This window comes from Schistocerca gregaria, chromosome 2 (assembly GCF_023897955.1).
Source record: "Schistocerca gregaria isolate iqSchGreg1 chromosome 2, iqSchGreg1.2, whole genome shotgun sequence".
Classification (NCBI taxonomy): domain Eukaryota; kingdom Metazoa; phylum Arthropoda; class Insecta; order Orthoptera; family Acrididae; genus Schistocerca; species Schistocerca gregaria.
This window is the reverse complement of record NC_064921.1, coordinates 655421718-655447128: the sequence shown is the minus strand read 5'-3', so window position 1 is coordinate 655447128 and position 25411 is coordinate 655421718. Positions and strand designations below refer to the sequence as shown.

The following is a 25411-nucleotide window of genomic DNA, read 5'->3' as shown; positions in this document are numbered from 1 at the left end:
CTGCCAACACGATGGCACCACTCCTGAGGGTGTGCAAGCATACCTGGCTCAAAATTCACCAGGCTAGTGCATACAACGCAGGGGCCAATCAAGTTTCTTGCATACTCTCCAGACCTTATGCCACTCAACTTTTTCTTGTGAAGCACAGTAAAAGATGTTGTGTACCATATAACCTGAACACACTCGGGATGAGATTCAAGTAGTGTGCATACAAATTCCATTGGACACTTTGGTTCAAAGAACAGAATCAGTCGTGACTCATACTCAGAAATGTGATAAGAACTTTCATTTTTAACTTCTACTTTAACCACCTTTTGCATCATTCAGTTTGGGCAGAAAGTACAATTATTTTTCAAATTAGACAATGACATTATTTTTCCCAGAAATTTAGGCTTGTAGGTTGGAAATTAAATTTTCTATGACTGTTTAAATTGTGTATACATTTTCTGATGCACCCTGTATTTGAAGATGATCTTCATTTTACTTACCACGAGGCAGAGGAATCACTAGGAATATAGAAGACTGCAATACATCTGATTTTGCATGAACATTTAGCTTTGAACAGGATATGTTCTGGAATGATCTCCCATGATTTGACCAAAGATCTAAATCATGCTCGTATGACTTAGTTAAGGCAATCATTAAAAAATCTATAGAGTATATACAGAATTTGTAAACAACGCCAAAACAGGAGACAAAACTTGGATGTATTTGGATAAGTATTTTTAAAGTACTGTAAGAAATAATAAAATGATTTGCAACTAACATTTTTTCATTGTTTTTCGTAAATACTTAAAGGACACCTTCATGTATCTTACAGTTAAAGCTATAATTACAGTTAAAACATAAATAGCTGTCCTTGACTACCTTGTAGTTAAAAATCAAACAGATACTGTTGGCTTTATTTGGAGGATTTATGCATAATGGCATAATGGCCTATGCCTTAATGACATATTCTTATCAGTTTTATTGTAGTCAGGAATATCTGTATGTGGTCAAGAACTGATAACAACTGTCTACTTCATCATGGTAACACCTGAATCAAATGGTTAGCTAAATATGGCATTCCAATGATTTCTTACTATATTAGCAGAATTCTTTGTACTATTTTCATCTTCAACCTGGATCTATAGGATACCAACTTGCAATTATGGAAATGCAAACAAACTGACAAGTATTTCTGGAGCTTCTAGAAACAATGAAACTAAAATTCTGCAATATTCAATTGTTATAAGCCAAAGTAAAGTAAATTTATACAAAGGAAACAGAAACACATAATTTGTCTGTACAAATACATGCTACAGCCAAAGCAAAATAAGCCACTCACTACGTATGTGCCAAAAGCAAAACTATAAACCAACCTTGTGTAAAATGATCTCATGGAAACGGGCAGATAAATAAACTTACTTCTTTCACAGCTGTTTGTGCTGGAATGGAACTGATCTTAAATGGAAAGCAGACATATTATTCAAAATGTGTACAATAGTCAAACATTTAGTGAATGAAGATTGTACTTTTCCACCTAGGTTGTTTTTATTTAGATAAAGGAGAAGTGTAAATAAATAAAGTGTATGTGGAAGTACACATCACCTTTATTTGGGACCTATAAATTTCTTTGAGTTCCAGCATCTGATTGCAAAAAGCAGTGATGTAAATGTGGAAGGTAAACAATATGGAATACTTTGAAAACTAATTAAGTATCAAACGAATGCCTGTAACTTCAACCTGTTTCAAAAATAATGTAGAATTTAATAATCATAAAACCAATTCAGTCTATGGGTTCTTTTTTCCCACTGTGAATAGTATACTGGTTAATAAAGAACTTCCATACAGTCCTAGAATGAAACTTTCACTCTACAGCAGAGTGTGCACTGATACGAAACTTCCTGGCAGATTAAAACTGTGTGCCCGGACACCGAGACTCGAACTCGGTCTGGCACACAGTTTTAATCTGTCAGGAAGTTTCAACTTCCATATAGTTTAATAATGAAATTTGGCAAATGTCATGAGGTCTACTGGTAATTAAAACACTGGCAGTAAAACCCTCAGATCCGAGTTCAACACACAAGATGTTCTTGTCAGCAGAATGGATTTAAAAAATAAAAGTAGCTTTAATTCTGCACATTTTTAATACAAAAAATAATTTTATAAAATACAGCACACACATGCCTACTTATTGTACACTGGCAATAGAAACAAGAATATACTGTAATGAGATACAGGTTTAATACATGGACTTAAATTGACATGATAACATACCAACTAATTTGTCACATAAATTCATAACCCTGTTTTAAAACATAAAAATTAACTTTTCATATTTGTTACTTAAAAATACACACAACTGTATAACTGTGCAAAATTTACAATAGAAAGCTAGTTTTGTGCAGACATTACATTACTCACATTGTCCCACATACCACGCAAAGGAAATTAATACTATTGTTAACTTATGATTAAGGCTGACAAATGTTTTACCCTTTAGTGCTATATAATAATGTCCACCTCAAAATAATAAATCACACTAGACAATGTACTTTTTATATTTGCAATACAAATGTTCACAAAATACACAATATTTATTTTGCAAATTGCAGTTTCAGAAACTAAATAAATTGTACTATATTTTTTAATGACTGAAAAGTCTTACCATCATAGGTTGTTTTCCACTCTAACAAATTAAAAATAATCGTATAATTAAGGTTATTCCGCTTCACTTTCAAGATACAAAAGTTGATTTGACTAATGGTATTTTACCAGCAATATCACAACCTCCTCCGATTCATTTGAGCATTCTGGTAGCCTAAATACTGAAAACTTTTTTAAGATGCAGTTTATCTATGGTTAAAAAAAATACATTTTTGTTTCACCTTTCTTTGCATCAGGTGGATTCAGTACAGTTCAGAAGCTGCATGGCACCCACTATTCTGTACTTGCTGGCATTTTGCTGCTGTGCATATTCTGAAAAAAATAAGCACATCAGCAATATCCCAGCATGTACACCTCCTCAATTAAATTGTAAATAGCAGAAAAATAAGATATTTGTCCAAGTAATAATATACATAGAATAAAACAAATAGATACTGCTTTAACCTTACCTAAGAAAAGAAGAGATTCCATAAAATTTGAGAAAAAGAATTAGAAACAGCATAAGAATACAGTATTTGTAGGTTTTAGGCTTTGTGAGTCTGATGGAAATGGAAATGTCATGTGGCCAGGGCCTCCCATCGGGTAGACCATTTGCCAGGTGCAAGTCTTTCGAGATGACGCCACTTCGACAACTTGCGTGTCGATGGGGATGGAATGATGATGATGATGATGATGATGATAAGGACAACACAACACCCAGTCCCTGAGTGGAGAAAATCTCCGACCAAGCCAGGAATCAAACCCGGGCCTTTAGGTATGACATTCTGTCGCACTTACCACTCAGCTACCAGGGGCTGACCCTGAGTGTCTGGTGAAACATTAGGGTAGGGATCTTATTAGAAGGTGACAACCGTATAGCCTATTGTTACAGTTTCTTTCAGAAACTTGAAGGGTCAGAGTAACTAATACAAAAGTAGTTACATGCTGAGAAGCGTAGAAGTACCAGTTGTCTAGAGGATTCTGAAAAGCAAAGAAGTAGCTGTTGTATAGAAGGTAGTACCGTTGGCACTGAAAATGGTGACTGGCCTTTCTTGTACAACTTATTTTGAACATCTTCAGAACTACCTGCTGTCTACTGCAATCATCAGTGCTTCTTTCTGTATTTCCACTACAATGATGATAATTTTCATTTCTACGAATAAAGCATTTTAATTGTATCTCGGATGCTGCTTCTACCCTCCTCTGCCCCCTCCCACCTTTTGTGGGTTTTACACAGATAAAATCTTCCACATTCCAAAAATTATTATCAACCCATGTAAACACTAATGTGCATAGCAGGAAATACTGCAGACTGAATACTTGGATTTTAAATTAACAGCTTTTTTTCTATTCACCTCCAGGAAGTTGTTACACATCAACCCTTTGACTTGAGAGTGGTTTCACTGCGAAACATCTATTTGCTGTGCTGTACCGCCTTGTGGCAGAGGTGCCTGACTGTGAAATGACTGTCTCAACCTTGTTTGTGGTGCATTCTAGTGGACTTCCAAGGAGTTAACTTATCTGATCTTATGAGGGCAGCACTGTGAGGGGAAGTTAGCAGACAGCGAGTGTTTTCCACGCAGGTACAGCATATTGTATTTCAGGGACGTTGTTTTGTTTATACAGATTCTGTACTTGACTCAATGCAAGTAAAATTTTTATTCATGGTAGGACATATTTCTAGGTTATAAATATGAATTATTTTTTAATGAAGCACATTATTTGAAATAGTTATAACCACAAGTGTTAGTGGTGTTGCTCTGAAACCATTGTGCTACTGTGACACCTATCTCGTACACTGTAAGTTATTCTTTTATGCCTGTTTAGATGGACAGAAGAGACACCTTCACCTAATTAGATGAGATTACTGTCCAAAATCTTCTTTTTCAAGATATCCCAAGTGATTTGTCAGAATCTTAAGATGATAATCTGGAGCATATTTTTCAGGCCCTTCGAGAGGAAGCCTCCATGTTGTGATCATCTTTATGGGCCGAGGAAGTAGTTCCTGAAGCTCTAGTTGATATCAGTGAACTACTTCCTTCCACTCAAGCCATTTCAAAACCAAAGTGGGGACATTAGTTCAGTGAAAATCTTCTTGTAAATTTTGTGGAGGAATCTGAACCCTCCTCTAATTTCGATAATCTTTCTTTCCCTGTTCACTTTATCTTTGAACTTTTTATAACCCATACAATTGAAGATCTAGAGTGTCAAACAAACTTATATGTTATGCTGTGATAGCCCTAATAATTTAAATGAAATGAAAGTGATTTTCAATACTAATTTAATTATGCATGTCAAATTGTAACCTAATGATAAGGATTACTTATATTCTTTGTCTGCACTATACAGATGAATATTTGGCCAAAGAATGCTACTGAACAGATTCGTACGCTCCTTTCAAATTTACACACACATGATAATGCAGTACAAAAAGAGAGGGTGGGGGTCTGCAGTCATGACAAACTATATAAAATATGACCATTGCTAAATTCTCTCTCCTAACATACAAAAAGTGTTACAGGCCATCTAAGAAACAGGCCTTTGATGAATCAATGATTAAGTTTAAAGGACGATCTTTTATGAAAATGTATATGCTCCAGAAATTCATATAAAGGATGGTTGAGGGCAGACAAAACGGTGTATTTGTGAATTTCAAGTATACACTGGAAACAAAGAACTTCGGTAGGAAAGGATATCGGTGGGAGAATTTTTCCCCACTTGACAAAGTCTGTGAAAGGTCAAGGTTATGAAAGCTACCAAGACAACTATTTTACATCCATTGTGCTGTTCAAAAATAAAATCTTTGCTTGTGGCACTATTAAAAGTGTACGGAAATACTTGCCACAAATTTTATATCTGAAAAATGTTACACTTGCAGGAAATTAGTGAGGAGGAACTGGGAAGGAGTAACTTGCACTAAATGGATGGACAAAAAACTGTTCATTTTCTTTCAAACTACCATAACCCAAGTGAAGAAACCACTATGGAAAAAATGACCACATTATGTAAGCAATAACTTGTCATATGCGACTGCAATACTTCCACATAAACAGAATGATCAAATCACTACATGAATTAGACGGAAAACATTGGAAATGGGGGCACATATCCATATCATATATATAAAATAAAAACTGAAGGAGCACCGCTGACACTAAAAGAGTTAAGCTATTAGTGACTGAGGGTCCGGGCATTAGAAAGAAACAATAAATACGAAAGAAAATGTAAGAAGTTGGAAAATACCTTGTGTCACAGTGTTTTTACTGGGAAACCATCTATATATTTTGTAAAAAATAGTAAAAATATAGTGTGTTCCAGCAACAATAAACAAGGAAAAGACAAAACTTTAGTAAATATCATATTCGAAGGTGTTTCTGTGACTCACAGGTTTAATACACTAACGAATAAATTCTTTTTTATAATGGTCTTCTAAAGAAGTGAATATTCAGCAAAAACTGAAAGCTTCCTCATGTGTGTATTAAAAATGATTTAGTAAAAATTTAATGACAATGAGAAACCTGTAATTCACAAAGATTCTCTGCACCACATTTCATTTTTCTATGATTATGTACTGCAATGCATATTATTAGTCATAGGTTACAAAGGTGTACCAGATGCTAAAGCTTATTCTTACTTGTAACATTACAAACAAAACCTGTCCTCTAACAAAAATGTCTTCAAGTCAGTTCAGTTCAACGATATTACATCTTTAATAGTATATTCTCTCTGAGCAGAATCATTTGACCTTTCTAATCCACACAGACACTATATAACAACCATGCATAAAGACTACTATAAAAAATATGATCCAGTTTTGTAAAGAATAAAATTATGAATTCCAGTATTTGACTACAATCAAGGCCAAAAAAATCAGAAAATGAGAGTTTTGAGAGTTTATTAATGGTTTTGGAACAGAACAGTTATCATCAAAATATTTTATTCTTTCTCAAGCAGCTGCAGCAGTCTTTCACAGCACTGTAGCTCGGGGAGAATCTGATGATTATATTGATTCCATACAGAAACTTGCTAAGACCATATCTAAGAAATGTAACAAATATCGTAAGTTGTTTGTTACATGATGAAGTTTTATGACATTCACTTCTGTAGCTTCAGTGCATGCCCTCTGATTATTCACCAGTTTCTTTCAATTGCAGACATGCCGTACAGTAATTTAAATTTTTTTGATTCTCTAGTACCCTTTATGTGTGGAGTTTATGTTCCCTCAGTCAATCATCCTCCTGTCCTCTCCAGTCATCATCCTTTTAGTTTGTGTGTGTGTCCTTTCATAATTATTTTCTTTCATGAGCTTATCACTACTTTCCATTCATACACACTGCCTATTATTTTCATATTTTCTTTTACTAGCCTATTACTACTTTCCATTTACACATACTCCCCATTATTTTCATCTTGTATCTGTGTGCCACATTTCCACTTTGGTGGACACAGCTGAAAAATTATATTCAGGCAAGATGTTTTGATACTGTAGGTATGGCAAAATCGCCATGTTTGAATTTGATCATCATTTCTGTTACAATCTGAGCAGCATTTTGTGTGACTCTTCAGTCAACATCAATTCACACTTGAAAAAGAATCTGCTGCTTTAATTTACATTTTATTTTGTGGTAGCAGGCTTCCATTGTTCTCATAGATAGTTGGTGACTACAATATAATCAACTAACTTAGCTAATAGATTCACAATAAGCATTTATTTTTTCAAAATAGCTCTATCATTAGGCACTGAAAATACTGAAACACCATACACAGAATTTAATTTTCCTATACTAGTCAGACAATATTGTATAAGAATTAATTTTTAAGTACATTCAACTTACAATAGCTGCCACACCATATTATATACTGTGTAATAAATTTTACATTAAATTAAAGCATGCACTTACAAAAATATCTGGTTTCAAAAGACAATATTTGCCTACTGTTCGTAAATAATGCAATTTTTTTTTTCAACTGCTATACATTTTCAAAATATTTACACAAATGACTAATGACATAAACACAAACTAGAATCACTGAGTGCATTAAGTACCTGATAGCTTCATTGAAAACACTCATCACACGCAGTACAAAAATGATGACTTGGAACTGGCAAAACACTTGGCATAATCATGAGATGGGACTAGGTTTTAAGTAGTTTTCCATTTCCTGTATAGCATGTGACTATATGTTCTCCAAATTCAATGTTGTACAAACAATACACACTTCTTTTGCAACCTTGTAACTTTATTGGTTTTACCAACATTACCTTGGATAGAGTGCCACTTGAAATTAAATTGTCCCCAAGCAGCTACTAAATATCAAATGAGAATGGAGAAAAAATGATAATTTAAATAGGAAGCACAAACTCCATTAAACATAAAAAAACATTACCCAAAGAAAATGAAGAAGAGTTACAAAACCTTGTCTTCTTTCTTCAGAACCAAATTCTATTTGTGTGGAGGGGAAAGTACAAAAACAGAATGTGGACTAATGTGAACCGTTATTTTCAAACAATTCATATGCTAGTTCCAAAGTTTCACATCTTAGCATTCACAGTAAATCTGACATCTAAAACTAAAGTATAGTCACTAAATGTTACATGTTTCAGCATATGGGAATTTACATAGTAATACAGGGTAACTATATAACATAATAATGAAGCAAACAAGTAGAAATTAAGGAAAATGAGCAAGAGCAATTAACAAGAATTTTTGACACTGAGAATAAACCCATAATGAAAATGTACAAATTGAGTAATAAGAAGTGGAAATAACTAAGTTTTACATTATCAGTGATGTTTTTGAATTATACGCTTGACTGAACCTCATTGTGAAGGCGATAATTATTAAGGATAGAAAATGCAATCCAGAGGCAGGAGCAATCAACAGATAAAACCAATCCTCAGCATACTGTCTTTTAAAACTCACTTCAGCCATAAGTTTGAAATGTTTTCCTTTATCTTTTTGTTTGATAAGTCATTCCTCTAATAGAAAAAGTATTCTCATAACTCGGGTAATTACAGAAGTTTTATTAATAAGTAATACCCAGAAACATTTATCTTTATAAGATTCAATTATAGAAAAAGAAAATCACAGTGAGCATAAAAGTTACAGCTCTATGCCTATTGTCTAAGTCAAAGTCACAAATTGTCATGCTGAATAATATACGTCATGGGAACACATTAACAGTTATAACCAGTCCCTTCATAATGCCAAAATACAATATCAACTTTTTTTAAAGAGCTATGAAAGACATATTCAGTACTATGAACTACTATTGCAAAAGTAGTAGTAGAACATCAAACATTTATAATATAAATACTTCCAATCAGCTACCAAACACGTGATGCTGGTGTGACTTGTTGATGTATTAATACACAATACAAGCTGAAAGTTTACACTAAAACCTCATTCACTTAAGTACCAGAAAAGAATTACATGCAATGAAATATTTCCTGAGTGTGTGTGATAATAAATCTGATAGAAATTATTTTTTATGAAACTCCACAAGACACAGGCGGCAACTCCAAGATCCCTCTGGAGGTGTGGCAAGTGGTGGCGCTAGGCAGTACATGTGGTACCCTCGGTCACAATCATCACAGAAAAGTAACTGGTCCTGAAAGACAGAGAGCACAAGTAATCACTACACTTCAATAATTCTTTCAAAAAATTGCCTTAGTCAGGCCTAGAATCACTCAAATTAAGCAAAGGTCAAATGTAAATGTCAGTTTACAGTAAATGTGATAGAAGAGCTGTAATATAGAATAAGATAGTGTGAAGCTTTAGAAATCAAAGTATTCTGGCAACTCATTAAATGTATATCAAGAAATAAGTAGAGGGAGGGGCTAACTTGGTGGCCGAAAGACCAGCAGGAAACATTCAACCAGGGAGCCACTTCAAGGGAAGAAACATGTGGACTGGAGAATGCAACCAAGTGCAAATACTTTTTTAAACGTTTTATTTTATTGCCAGTACCAGCTTCGAGCTATCATACCATTCTTCATGTGGCTACACTTATTTTAGTGCACTATTATACTCATACCACAAGATGAATACACTAAACACATTCAGAAGGATGTAGGTTGCAGTAGTTATTCAGAGATGAATAGGCTTGCATAGGATATAGTGGCATGGAGAGGAGCATCAAACCAGTCTCTAGATTGAAGACCACAACAACAACAACAACAACAACAACATTATATTCATCAGCAGCATGCCATTTGCTCCTGCACTAAATAAGAATAATTGCATAGTTAGGGCCAATTTAGCTGTGTAGCACTAAGTATGCAATTATTCTTATGCAGTGCAGGAGCAGAAAACATGGTGCTGGCAAATTAATATGATGATAAAATAAATGTAGCCATCTGAAGGTGGGCATGATAGCTCAATTCTGTGAGGTAACGGGCGAGTCACCACTCCCTGAAAATATTCTAAGTTCGGAGGAAGCAGTGGCTGCACGGGCTGCTTGGCAGGCACGGGCTGTTCGGCAGGCCAACAACGTGGTGCCAGTCGTTAGCCGGATTAGAGGGGTACCCCAGCGCATGGTCCAGCTGCGTGCCTGGGAATTCCGCTGTGACGAGGACAGTACTTTGTATCGATGAAGGAGATGTCTATGCCGGGAGTGCCAAAGATGGCGGACTTTGTGAAACCTTAATGACAGACATTTCACAAATTGTTTGGAGATTAATAGTCGCCACATGAATCATGATAACCTCAAAAAGAAACATATACATTACTATTATTTGCATGAAAATTCTGATGGTGTAATCAGATTTTCAATATCTTTATTAGTTTTAAATTTAGTATCTGACTAAATTATACAAGTAACACACAACAACAAATTTAAAAAATCTTAATGCTTCATCTGATTTTGTCGATCGCCATGTCTTTGGAAAGGTCGCAATTGGGATCTCGTCCTGGATTTGTGTCCTGCAAAATGGTAATTCCTTTGCTTTCTGTTATTCAGAACTTTTAAATATATATTTAATGTAGAAAGAGGAAGTGCTGTTACCAAAATATTTTGGGAAGTACTTAACCAACTTAGTTCTAATTGTTACATGATACTTTAATGAATAGTTGGATGAACACAGCGTATATATTTTTTACATACATAATATATAAAAAGGAAAAATTGTTATCAAAAATTTTTACACGTTACTCTAATAAACATTTGCATGGACATAGGCTATATTGTTTCTAAATATAATATATAGATATCAGGATGGTGCATACATCTGTAGTATTCTTGTTTTGCATGTAGGTATTCCAGTTGCTACGGGCCTATTTATTGATTATTTCTTGTTTGTAATTCACTGTTGTTATTTGAGTTTACATATTGTCATTTTGTCAGTTGGAGATAGTGAGTGGAGCTGTGGACGCTAGAAAATGGAATGCCAAGTGAAGAAATCGGAACATTTCTGACTTGTTCTTCTGTTGAATTCGAGAGTGATGTGACAGCAGCAGAAGCAGCCAGAAATATTTGCACTGTGTATGGGAATAGTGCCATTGGACAGAGTATGGCAAGAAAATGGTTTTCTTGTTCCAAGGAGGATTGTTTTGACATTAGTGACTATTCACATTCAGGAAGACCTTTGGAGTTTGATGAAGACTGTTTAAATTCATTAATCCTCAATGACCCATGTCAGAACTGGAAAATGTGATGAACTGTGGTCATTCCATCATCATGTGACATTTGCATACAATGGGAAAAGTTCAAAAATTTTGTGTATGGGTACAGCATGCTCCAAGTCAAAATCACAAAAACCAACAGATGGCATTATATACCTCTCTGCTTGCTTGTCATCAACTAGCTTGTGAACAGCACCGATCATTGCTGGTGATGAGAAATGACACCTTTATACTAACATAAGGAAAAGAAAGGAATGGCGGAGCCTAAACAAAGCAGCAACTCCTCGTACAAAGACCTGTGTGCATCCACAAAAAAGGTAATGTTATGCACCTGGCGGAACAGCAATAGTGTGGTGTGCTACAAATTGCTTACCCAAGGTTTAATCATCACCACTGACATTTACTGTCAACAACTGAGATACCTTGCGTACAGAATTCATGTAGAATGACCAGGAGTACTGTGTGAAGTGACACTACTCCATGATAATGCCTGCCTGCATTCTGCCAGTGAGAATAAACACTATAAAGGAGTTGGGTTGGGAAGTTATTCTGTACCCACTTTATTCCCTTGATCTTGAACCCTCAGATTTTCACCTTTTCTGTTCTCTATCGAACAGCCTTCAAGGAACTTCCTTTCTGGATGAAAATGCACTCTGAACATTGCTCGACAAATTCACTGTCTCAAAACCAAGTGATTTCTACAGCTGCAGAATCCAAAAGTTATCCCAGCATGGGCATAGTGTTGTAAACAGTGAAGGAGTATATATTATTGATGACTAAAGTCTCTGTTCTGTGCATCTGTTGTGTTTATTAAACTTATGGAAAAATGCTTACTTATGCATCGACCCAATATATACATAAAATGTAGTAGGGAAACGAGGTTAGCAAAAATCTTAAATAGTTCTTGACTGATATACTTCATATTTCTACATCATACTCTAATGAACATTTATATAGGCTGCATATGTTTTAAAACCTCAATGTACTCATTTTCTCACAGCCAGTTTTAGTTATGATAGCAAGCATTTAAACTATATTAAAAACAAAGATTTCAAGACTTACCAAGCGGGAAAGCGCCGGCAGACAGGCACAATGAACAAAACACACAAACACACACACAGAATTACTAGCTTTCGTAACCGATGGTTGCTTCTTCAGGAAGGAGAGGGAAAGACGAAAGGATGTGGGTTTTAAGGGAGAGGGTAATGAGTCCAATCCCGGGAGCGGAAAGACTTCCCTTAGGGAGAAAAAAAGGACAGGTGTACACTCACTCGCACACACACACACACACACACACACACACACACACAGACACTCTGCTTGTGTGTGTGTGTGTGTGTGTGTGTGTGTGTGTGTGTGTGTGTGTGTGTGTGTGTGTGTACACCTGTCCTTTTTTTCCCCCTAAGGGAAGTCTTTCCGCTCCCGGGATTGGAATAACTCCTTACCCTCTCCCTTAAAACCCACATCCTTTCGTCTTTCCCTCTCCTTCCTGAAGAAGCAACCATTGGTTGCGAAAGCTAGTAATTCTGTGTGTGTGTTTGTGTGTTTTGTTCATTGGGCCTGTCTGCCGGCGCTTTCCCACTTGGTAAGTCTTGGAATCTTTGTTTTTAATATATTTTTCCCATGTGGAAGTTTCTTTCTATTTTATTTACAAGCATTTAAACTGTTAGACAAATTGTTTCTCCCATATATATTCTTACTCAACATCTACAATTTTAAGCAAAATTTGTGTACAGAATAATGTGCTATTTTGTTTTCTTCTTCACAACTGGTTTTCACGGAGAACAGAGAGTTGTATTAATGGCTTATTATTAGAATACTAGCATGGAATCTGTATTTACAATAATAATCAACAAGGTTCAAGGTCAGAGAGAGTGGGGCTGAAGAGGAAACATATGTTCAATTTCTTTACATATTTAGCAATTGCGAATCACTGCTGGGTTCACTAGTAAATTATATACAAAGGTTTATTGTGAATCCATCAATCTATTAGTGAGAAGTGTATTGTAATCTCTGCAGTAGTTCCTTGGATTAGCCTTTACAGATAAAAAAACACAGCAGAGGACATTAATTTAGTACTGCATATAGAGTCTAAAAAGGAAAGATGAATAATCAGAAATGCACACACGAAAATATCAAGAACTCTGACAGTGGAGACTAGTTTCCAAAGAAATGGTCCACAAGGAAATGAACTGTTAATGTGCATGATGTGGAAAATATGCATTTTGTTCTCCATTTATATTTAACCAGGATCCCATAAAAAAGAATCAATAACAGAATAATATAGAAAATAATGGAACATTAAGAGCAACATAAGATATATTATGGAAATCAAGAAAAACACGAGGAGCCTACAAATTACAATAGAATATCCAACCCCCCCCCCCCCCCCCCAAAAAAAAGGGGGGGAGAGGAAAAAATCAAGAAACTCAAAAGGAAACAAACCAGACCACAAACCAAGATCAACAAACAAACAATGAGAACAGCAATTTCAGCTACAGACAGGATGCTGTGAGGCAAGAGAATGAAGTAGTACTAGGCCAACAAGAAATTGACAAACCCTATTTATAAAATCTACTAAAGTACTTCAATGAAGACCATGAAATGTAAATAAATAAATGACACAAATTTGCAACATTTTTCTAATCTCTGTAGAAATATTATTATGTTATATCAAAAAGTGACGACACTAGAGTTTCTGAAAGTGGAAGACATTGACATGTATATTACATCAATTGACTCTGACAGAAATCCTAAATGTTGAAGATGAAGCCCATAATCACAGTCATTAAAGCTTCTGTGGACCCTATCTGACAGACAGTGGAATGGAATCTTAGATCACTGACGAGTTAAAAATTCAAAACTGTGCAATCAGCAGAGGAAGAAGTTCTTTGGGTTGGCAGGAAGAGACTGTGGATAATTATTTGGACACAGAATCAACAACCATTCCTATGCACTAAATCAGAATTATACACCATGGTATGACATTATTTATCTATTCTTTAGCAGAATCTTTACTAAAACCACTCATAAAAAATCCAAATCTTTGATCTGGATGGAATTCATATGTAAAAGGTTAGGAGTGGGTGAGTCAGAGAAAGAGGTAAAGGGAGTAGGGAAACTGGATCACTTCTTTGCTGTGAATTTCATTTGACTGAGATGTTTCTTTAAGGTTACAGAGAGAAAGGGCTGTTAGTGGTTGGTTATCAAAAGTGAGACGGATAAGGTAACACAATCTGACATTTTTGATCAGAACAGATACAGACAAGTGAGTAAAGAGAAAGAGAATTTTGTTGGTAGGTAGTTCTTATGACAGAAGTGTTGACAACTACTGCAAGATGAACTGGGATCGGAATAGCATGTTACAACTTTGTAAAACCTAGTACTGGTCTGGACCTGGTGTATGTGGATTTATGTTCACCAAGGAAGAAACTGGTTACAGTGGGTGGGCGAGGCAATAATATTAACAGAGGTCTTGAGTACAATATAGAGAGTGATCTGATAAAGACTGTATCAATAACAAAATTATCAGTGTTGGATTTGTATGATCAACCTTATTTGAACACTTCTGTAACAAAAGTTAATTTGTCTTTGGAACAGCTACTTATGTTGTGTGCGGGATCAAACATTTGCATGGTTCCTGTTGATTCTATCAATAGCTGGGATTATACTGGGCATTGCCTTTACCTCATCAGGAAAGGGAAGGGAAACTGGTATGACTGATAGCAGACAACTTCAGGAATAGGCTTTATCATGTATGGTAAAATACTAGGGGTTACAAGCATCACAAGGGCACCTTTTAGGGTATGGAGAACTGACAGGAACCAAGTTTTAAAAGAGGTTCTGACTGAAACAAACAGTTAGTTTGAGAAGGAAACCAAACAACACAATTCTAGAATGCTGCAACAGTTCAAACAGATGTCAGTTGAAATTTTCAAATTTTTACCTATCATCAAAATTTTATTTCTATCTAACCATATCTCAGCCAGTGTGAAATACCAGCTGTCTTTATTGTATTTGCATATTCGAGGACTGAGGAGTGACGTTAACGAACTACTTACATGCATAATCGTCAAACTTAGTTAACATAATCTGTCTCCCTGTACATCATGTCACCACTGGCATTGATGTGTTAAGTGTTATAGGATTTATGTTACTGTCTCAGTTCTGTAGAGAGGAAATGCAGAGAGGAGGAATTTGCACATTCATAAACAATTGGCATAAATTCAACAACCTAGATATTATTAGATTTTGCATGGAACAGCATATGGACATATGTACAGCAGAAGTACAATTTAATAATAAATCCTTTATATCTGCAGGAAATTTTAATCTGATCATAAAACATACTGAATATCTACTGTAAATAAAATAGAAAGAAACTTTCACATGGGAAAAATATATTCAAAACAAAGATTCCAAGACTTACCAAGCGGGAAAGCGCCGGCAGACAGGCACATTAACAAAACACACAAACACACACACAGAATTACTAGCTTTCACAACCGATGGTTGCTTCTTCAGGAAGGAGAGGGAAAGACGAAAGGATGTGGGTTTTAAGGGAGAGGGTAAGGAGTCATTCCAATCCCGGGAGCGGAAAGACTTCCCTTAGGGGAAAAAAAGGACAGGTGTACACTCGCACACACATACACACACATATCCATCCGCACATACACAGACACAAGCAGACATATTGTTTATGAATGTGGAAATTCCTCCTCTCTGCATTTCCTCTCTACAGAACATATGTCTGCTTGTGTCTGTGTATGTGCGGATGGATATGTTTGTGTATGTGTGTGCGAGTGTACACCTGTCCTTTTTTTCCCCTAAGGGAAGTGTTTCCGCTCCCGGGATTGGAATGACTCCTTACCCTCTCCCTTAAAACCCACATCCTTTCGTCTTTCCCTCTCCTTCCTGAAGAAGCAACCATCGGTTGCGAAAGCTAGTAATTCTGTGTGTGTGTTTTGTTAATGTGCCTGTCTGCCGGCGCTTTCCCGCTTGGTAAGTCTTGGAATCTTTGTTTTGAATATCTACTGACCTATTTAATAATTAAGAAACAAAGGAAAGTGGTTAACGGTGATTTTAATATACAACTTCTTAAAAACTCACCCGGTATGAATCAATTGCCGTCAGTAACACATTCATTTACTTAATTCCAACTGAAAACTTCCCAGCACGGATAGCTAACTGGTAAAAAAACAGCAATCAATAATATCTTTATAAAAAGGTCTAGTGAAAAAAGTTCAAGATGGTTCACTTAGCCAAAAACTGATTATTCTCTCACATGAGGCATAGCCTTAGAGAAGACAGCTTCATAGCCATTTGGTAGGATTTGCATGCTCCAGCGAAGTTGATGGCTACGCCGACAGTAGCATAGCTACTTCCACAGTTACCCAAAATGGGCAGGCCTCGATGGAGGAGACAGACAAATCATGTCTCAAAGAGGGCAGGAGAGGAGGGGCTACAGAAACATATGGAAGCCAAACCCTCTAGGAGAGTAAACGCTAAGGGAAAATCCTGGTCTTCCAGATTGGGGGTTGGGTTTGGAGATAACAACTCAATCTCTTAAAATGGAGTTGTGAACACCACACATCGGCCTCAAAAGGATACAGGTTATAGAATGATGACCTGAGGAGGAAAGTATTTAATGAGAAGGAGAACAGATATTATGGTAAACAGCCCCTACTCCTCTTCCATAATGTGAGGACACTTAAGAAACCTAGTAAATTGTAAGAAATCAGAGAAGTACTGGGTCAGAGTGAAAATAGTGGAGCTACAGTAATTATGATGGAAAGGGCAGGGAATGATAGCATTCGAGAAGCATATACTGATGTATAGTGGAGGAGATACAGACCATCATGGTACTGCGTTCCTTATATGTAGGTCAATGAAGGCACATGTTATTAGTTCCATAGCAATCTGTAATATGTTGTCTTCTTTGAGATTTGGGGCAAAATTTTTTAATGTTACACGGAGGATGTGCATGAAGATGAGGAGGATTGACTTTACTCCAAACTGGAGGCAGAAGTCAGCAAAGTTTAAAGGCATGATGTGAAAATGATTCTTGGGGGTCTGAACTCAAAACTAGGGAAAGAAGATGTGTATACAAACATAACAGGAAAAGAAAGCCTGTATGAAGTAAGTAATCATAATGAACTAAGTCTGATAGACTCTGCCATTAGGAAGGAAGTGATGATAAAAAACAAATGGCATTTAAGGAAATATTATTAATAAATGCACTTGGGGATTCCATACAGAGTTACAAGAAACCAAACATATCATGTAAAAATCAAACAATGGAAAATCCTGGACTGAGTGTAACTATATTATGAAAAGGAAAGTTGCCACTCACCATATAGCGGATATGCTGAGTCGCACATAGGCACAACAAAAAGACTGTCACAAATAAATAAAGCTTTCCACCAGTAAGGCTTTCATCAAAAATAGATGAAAGACGCGCGCGCCCACACACACACACACACACACACACACACACACACACACACCTACAGTCTTAGGCAACTGAGGCTGGTTTCAGTTGCCTTAGACTGCAGTTTTGTGTGTGTGTGTGTGTGGGGGGGGGGGGGGGGTCTATTTTTGGTGAAGGCCTTATTGAGCCAAAAGCTTTATTTATTTGTGACAGTCTTTTTGTTGTACCTATCTGTCATCCAGCATCTTTGCTATATGATGTGTGGCAAAAAGATTTTGTAATTATAGATAAACAATATGCATAAGATATTATGGAAGTTAGTAGCTGCAGAGGGGTAGCCATAGCCACAGATCATTACTTGATGTAGGTCAGATATAGACAGAAGACAGTTATGCAAGAAACAAAAAGAGTTTGGGCAAAAAAGGTACACAATATAGAAAGTCTCCAATTAGACAAAAGAAAGAACAGACAGAAGAAAGGGGATGTTGAAACAAAATGAGAGATACTGAAAACAGCCATCAGTAAAGCTGTAGAGAAAGTACTGGGGAGGGTAGAACACAAAGATCAGTTAAATGTTTCAAGGAGGAATGTTCACTGGAAATCCAAGAGAAAATGAAGTGAGGCAAAGAATGTCACATAGGAAAAAAAGTATAGCAGCGGAAGAGTATACAGATAACAGGAAAACGGCACATAAGTTGTGCAAGGCGAAGAAAGGACAGTATGAAAAAAGTAAGATAGAGCAGTTGGACAAAGTGAAGGATGCTAATGAGATATGAAAGTTCTATGAAAAACTGAAGACAGGATTTCAACAGAGAGTAGTCTACTATAGGGATAAATATGGAAACTTAACTGAAGATGAAAGCAAAGCTTTGGGAAGATGGCAAAAATATTTTTCTGAGTTATTCGATGGAAAGATAGGAGGTAATGGAGAGGAAGCCTTGAATCAGGAACGTGAGGAACTGGATTTGGAATTACAAGTAAAGGACTAGGAAGTCGAGCCACCAGACTACGAGTAAGTGAAGAAGGAGGAGAAGAAGAAGAAGAAGAAGAAGAAGACAGCATAAAAGATGAATTATAAACTTTGGGGGAAAGAAAATGGAGATGGCTGTTAATGAATTAATAAAGGAAATACAGGTAAAGGCAGAAATACCTAAGGACTGGAGCTTGGGAATAATATTCCCTTTACATAAGAAAGGCAATAAATAGAGTGTAGCAAATACTGTGCAATTACTCTCTCGGATATAATATGTAAGGCTGAGGGTATTAGCCTGTCAATTAAAATGCTGGATTGAAAGATTACTGGGAGATTATTAGGCTGGAGATAGGAGAAACAGATCCAAAATGGACCACATATTTTTAATTAGTATGGCAGTGATACAGAAATTGGATGAATATGACATGCAACTTCCTTGGTTGTGCATTGATTTTATACAAGCACGTGGCAGTCTAGACAGGAATAAGATTCTCCAAATTATGAAAGATTTTTGAATCCCACTAAGATTAGTGAGATTGTCAGAAACAACAATGAAAGCAACAGTCTGGAAGGTCAATATAGAAGTAGAGTTGTCAGGAGAGTTCCACAAAGAGAGGAGACGGTGACAGGAAGATGTGATTTCTATGCTGCTCTTTAATTTAGCACTACAGAAGGTAATTCAGCAAATGCCAACAAACTAAGAGGGAGCAATATTTAATCAGCAGGTCCAGTTGGTGGTATATGTTGATGATGTAACATGTCAAGAGCTTTGAAGGATGAGTACACTGCATTAGAAGAGTTAGTGCAGACAGAACAAAGTATATGATGCTGGAAGATCCTGGGTTGGGATACAGAAGAGACTTGAATAAAAATAAAAGGGAAAGAATATCAAAGAGCATAAGTATTTAAATTTTTAGGTTTGATAATAACAGAAAATAATGAGATATCAACAGAAATTCAAGAAAGAATAACGAGTGGAAACAGATGCAATTATACCTTGCTGAATACATTCAATTCCAGAAATGCTAGTACGAGTACAAAAATCAAAATACATTTGACTATATTAAAACCCCTAACAATGTATAGATCGGAAGACTGGGTGATAACTAAAAAGAGAGAAGGCTGGTTATCGAAATGGGAAAGGAAGATTCTGAGAAGGATATTTGGGACAGTGAGAGAGCAAGAAATCTGGAGAACAAGACAAATACAGCATTACAGACAGTTTTCAGACACATTAATATTGCAGTGAAAATCAAGCCCGGAAGAATAAGATGGCCTGCTCACATATAGAGAATGCCTTGAAACTCAGTGTTACGAAAGTGCTTAGGGGAAAGCTCGAGGGGAGAACAGGAAGTCCCAGCAAAAGGTGGCTTGAAGATATGGAAGAGGACTTCAGAGCAATGGGGATCAGGAACTGGATAAGGAAAGCAATGGACAAGGACGAATGGAGGCATGTGGCTAAGGAGGTCAAGGTTGCACAAGATCTGTAGTGCAGACCAGTAAGTAACACTACGATGCGACTTAATTCCAACTGCAAACTTCTCAACTACAGAAGTTCATCGCTGAAAAACAGCAGTTCGTACCTTTATAAAAAGGTTCAAGGGGTACCCAGTAAGCCGAAAATTTATTTTTTTAAGAAACTCTTAAAAAAAGCATATTGGAGAGACATAAAATGCTCATGACATGAATGAAAAATGCAACACATTTAATGAAAACAGTTTTTATCCTATTTGAAAACTGTTTTCCAAATTAACACAGATTAAACTCAAGTCCACAAAAAAGCCATGGCTTACTCAAGGGCAAAAAGGAGACTGTACATGCCATTAGAAGCAATTCTGATGATGTTCCTATAGCTCATCACAAGACAAATTACAGAATATTGACAATAGTAATACAAACATCAAAGCAAACACATTATGAGTAAAAGATAGTCCCATCAGGTGGCAAAATAAAGATAATATGGGATATACAGAAAGAGACTGGCCGAACCAGAGACGAGCTTTAACAGTAAATGAAACATTTGCAACAGATGTGTGGAATGTTGCAAAATGTATCAACTGGTGTTTTATAACTGTTACTGAAAACATGGGGTTGTTATGTTCAGTAGATGCTTCCACGAAATAACTCAGATCAACCATTACAAAAATCATCAGTAAGATGATTCTCACTATACCAGCAAAATTAATGTTCACTATAAAATAAAATAAAAATTCAAGTTGTTTTGATAAAATATCAAATATGTTAATTACAAAGTGTTCTTCTGACTTTAGCACCATATAAATCTATTTGTGTAATCATTCATTTATCATTAGAATGTTTCCTGTCTGGCTTAAATATGCTGTTACCCTCTCCGTATACAGAAGACGACAGGAAATATCGTCATATGTCTACCAAATTTCACTTATGCCAAAATACTCACAAATTTTAGGAATGGTAATATAAAAGTGGCTTCCTAACTGTCACAATACAAACAATATTTTATTAAAGTCATAGTTTGGATTCCTAACGGGTTCTGATACCGAGTAGGTTATTTAAACCTTCAGTGAAAATGTACTGATTTGTTAGAGAATAAATCATGGGCTACTGGTAGATTCTGTGCTCGGTCTAAGGCTTTTGACTGTGTAAATCACAATATCCTTTTAATTAAATCAGAATAATGTACTGTAATAGGAAATGCTACAAAATGGTTCCGATCATGATTTCTGGCAGGAAACAAAGAGTATCCACGTGAAAAATTCTTTTAGGAAGATATGAGTCACCACACAACTAGTCACTAAATACATGTAGTGTCCCACTAGGTTCACCTTAGGGCTCTTACTTTTTCTTGTATATATCAATGATCTTCCATTAGTGACATTACCTGATATGAAGTTTATTTTGTTTGCAGATGATACAAATATTGCAACAAATAGCAAATTAAGTATTGTTTCAGAGTCACAGGTTACTGAAATTTTTGTGGACATTAATGAATGCAGCTCAGAAGTTCTATGAGATTTGCTCCCAGTATGTGTCTTAAGCCATGACAACAAGCAGATAGAAGAGGTTACTAGTGGTAAATTCTTGGGATTACAATGAAATTCATTTGGGAGGAGCACACCACAGACCTGCTGAGGTATCAAATCAAATATTTAGTTGCAATGCAGATGCTGTAAGACATAGGTGATACAAAAATAAAAAAGCTAGTGCTATTCACTCAATTTCATACCATGCTGTCACACTGCGACATTTTTTGGTGCAACTTATCAAGCCTAGTTTAAGTTTTCCAAGTCCAAGGTATCTAATACAAATTGTATATAGTGTGAACTGAAGAATGTCCTGCAGAGATCTGCCCAAGAAACTGGGGATACTAGCTACAGCTTCCCAATATACTTATGGTTTGATTAAATTTTTCATAAGTAACATATATCTTTTTCAAATCAACATTTATGTTCATGAAATTAATAACAGAAATGAGAATAATCTTCATAAGTATTTGAAGTCACTTACTTTGGTTCAGTCTAAGAATAATCATATGCACCTCAATATATTGTACATTTATATGTTTTGTGAAGTAAGTTATTACTTATCATATGAAAACCTTTTTCAGATTTTTAAGTTATTCATTTGTCTTTTTTGTTTCATGACACTTACTAAGTCATTGAGGATAATATCACTATGGATCTATGGGATAAAGTATTTCTAATTTAATTTAATCAACCATGGCCTGTTGTTTCATATACATGATTATGCTGCTTCAGGAGCAGCCTGTAACTGGCTTACATGCTGTCTTTCTGGTAGGCAACATAACGCAGAAAAATAACAATTAAGAATACTTTTTACACAAAAGAAAATTATTACTGGCATACTTCAAGTCTCTTCATTAGGCACTTTGTTATTCTTAAATTTTTATAGATGATTTATGATACCATACGTAAGCAGCAGGGACACTGACACTTGCATGTGATAAGATCCTTGTTATTAAAGGACACAATGAAGTTGATTTACAGTTTAAGTCTTTGCGAGAACAACATTTACAAAAAGATGTTTCAGGCACAAATGTATGTTTGTATATGACAATAACACCCTCATCATTCTCTATCAAGCCCGATACTTCATCTGAGCATCTGCCAGATATCTTGAAATAAGCTATTAAAGACAGACACTGCATATTTTATTAATGTGTAGTACAAATTTCACACGTGCGCCAACCTTCTAAGTCTGCTATTGGTGTGCACTGTACTTCCACCAAACATTCAATGCAAAATTGTAAAACAAGTTTTATGGGTAGTGGAGATTCATATGGCGAAAAATCTTGTTTACCAGGAAAGCAAATAATTAGATAATGTATGGAATCCAAATATTTTCATGACTTTTTCCTCGGTGAAGAAGACAGAATATGCCAAAAGGTAATGGTGAACAGCACTCCATAGAACAGCTGGGCTCCACTTCTTACCATTGAGTGCACTGCCTATGACAAGAGTGGTTGGTCTTGTTATTATGACCTTTACATGTGAGCAAAATACATATAGAGTGCTAATAAATTGTGTGTTGTAGGAACCCAACATCAATCTCTGATGGTTCATCTAAAAATGTCTGGAAGATGCCCTGGTGAAATATATTGAATAATGAATGGAAAATTGCTTGCAATTTTACAACGTAAGTTAGTATTCAGTATGGCGGAATTCTTGAAAGAATGCAGGATCTTTAGATATAAGACAGAAAATGCATTTAATGCTGGCTCAACATAGCATTAAATGCATTTTTTGTCCACCTACAAAAATGCATGCCCTATTAGGTACAGTGAAAGGTGACTTGCGGTTCCATAAACCATTTGTTTACCATATCCTGTGTAAATGTGATATGGCATATATCAGGGAAACTGTATTACAGACAAAGCAAGGAACACAGAAGAAACACTGCATTTAAGCAACCAACAAAAGCTGTGTCTGAATAACACTGCATGGCTATAGGGGACTCCATGAAGTATGAGAATGTGCTATTAAAGACTTCATATTTTTGACACTGCGTTCTGAAGGAGGCTATTGAAATATGAGTGGCTGATTGGCTGATCAATAGAGACACTGGGTTCACTCTCAGCAAAGCTGGGGATCCAGCACTTAGCCAACTAAAATCACAGAGTCAGCCGAGAGCAACTTCTGTGCCCGACACAGGTCACAGGAGCACTGAGGGACCAGATTTCATGCCCAGCTTGTGGTGGTGCTGTCTCCCCACCACTCCACCATCGTGGCATGAGGCCGGCAGTGGAGGAAGGGGTGGGGGACAATAAGAGTATAAAAGAGGCAGGATGTAGCAAAGATATTCATTCTACAGCTATCACCTGGAGATGATAGCAAGGTACACTGTTGAAATATTGTGTCACGAATATGACTGCACTTGGCTGGACATCAGACAACAGTACAAACAACAGTATATTATTATCCAAACGATCCCTCACAGCCCAATATGTAACTGAACGGATTACATTTTATTTTTCTTTGCAGAGTAGAACATGTCACAACTTTACATTTAAGTGACCATTGGACTGTGTTAGCACTATGCTAAATTTCATAATGCCACACAAAACCCCTGAGACACAGACTTTTGTGTAATTGAGGCTGGCATACCACTATTGTATCACTGGATGTGTCACCTTTTAGGCATTTGATAGCTGTAACAAGTATTCTTGACAACTTGTCTACTGTGAGATCCACATCATCCAGGTTTCATAACTGACACATGTCATTTGATATGGAGGTGCATAATGTATGCCATTGCCAATGGGCTCAATGCCAAGATACAGGGCTACAACTAAATATGTAAATGCAGCTGAGGGCAAAAGCAAGAAATCTCTGAACAAATACAAGCTACAGAGCATCAAGCATAGAAGATTCTTTATTATAACATTTCACATGTGCTACCCGTCCCAGAGGTAGCTTGTTTTGAAACTTGATGCTGGAAAAAAGTAATTGTTAGCAAGGAGTACAGACAAGTGGTTGGATTTAAACCATTATCATTAATTTGTGTGCTGATTTCCTAGGTTAAATTTCAGCCTTCTATGTCGTGTCTAGCAGAGAAAAGTCCTGTAACTGGTAAACAGTGCATCAGACAGGAATATTCCCCACCCCCTAATTACTCACCTTATACAGGATTGTGAGTTGTGGATTGACTCATAAACAGCAGCAGCTTTCAAACTTTTAATTTTCTCTCTCTTATAAGTGATGTTTTAAATTATATTAAATTAATATATGCAGTGTAAAATAATAATATTTCATTATGTTAAATCACTTCACTGCATTGCACTTAAATAAAATTTACATCTTTGACTCATTTCCATAGTCCCAAGACCCCACTCTCTTCATGGGCTCTATGTAAATCAACTAATGTAATGTAATATAAGGTTCAGCTACATCTCTGAGGACTAGAACAACAGATAATTTCTGAAATATTAGGTGAATGATTTATAACCACTGAACAAACTCCATAAAGATAGCAGTTGCAGAAACTTTCAAGTGTGTTGAACAAATGAAGATCAGTAAATAGTCATTCCTTATTACTTAAACAAACACTCTAGACATAAAATATCACTCTAAATATACAGTCATGTAAAACAAACATAATTTTTTATGGCGTTAGATTAAAACACACAGAGGATAACATCTCTCTCTCTCTCTCTCTCTCTCTCTCTCTCTCTCTCTCTCTCTCTCACACACACACACACACACACACACACACACACACACACACACACACAACAGAGAGAGCAAGAAAACATATTGT

The 25411-nt window shown here is 36.1% G+C and overlaps 1 protein-coding gene across 4 annotated transcripts in view; it reads right to left on the bottom strand.

Annotated features, from left to right (window-relative positions):
* Nucleotides 1–2110: 2110 nt before the first annotated feature.
* Nucleotides 2111–25411, bottom strand: part of LOC126334690 (zinc finger protein ubi-d4) — a 229701-nt gene continuing 206400 nt past the window's right edge. For all 4 annotated transcript variants that reach the window (XM_049997177.1, XM_049997179.1, XM_049997180.1 and 1 more), the window contains one exon: nt 2111–9240. In XM_049997177.1, coding sequence (XP_049853134.1) covers nt 9112–9240 — 129 coding nt within the window. In that variant the 3' untranslated portion in view covers nt 2111–9111. The remainder of the gene's footprint in view (nt 9241–25411) is intronic.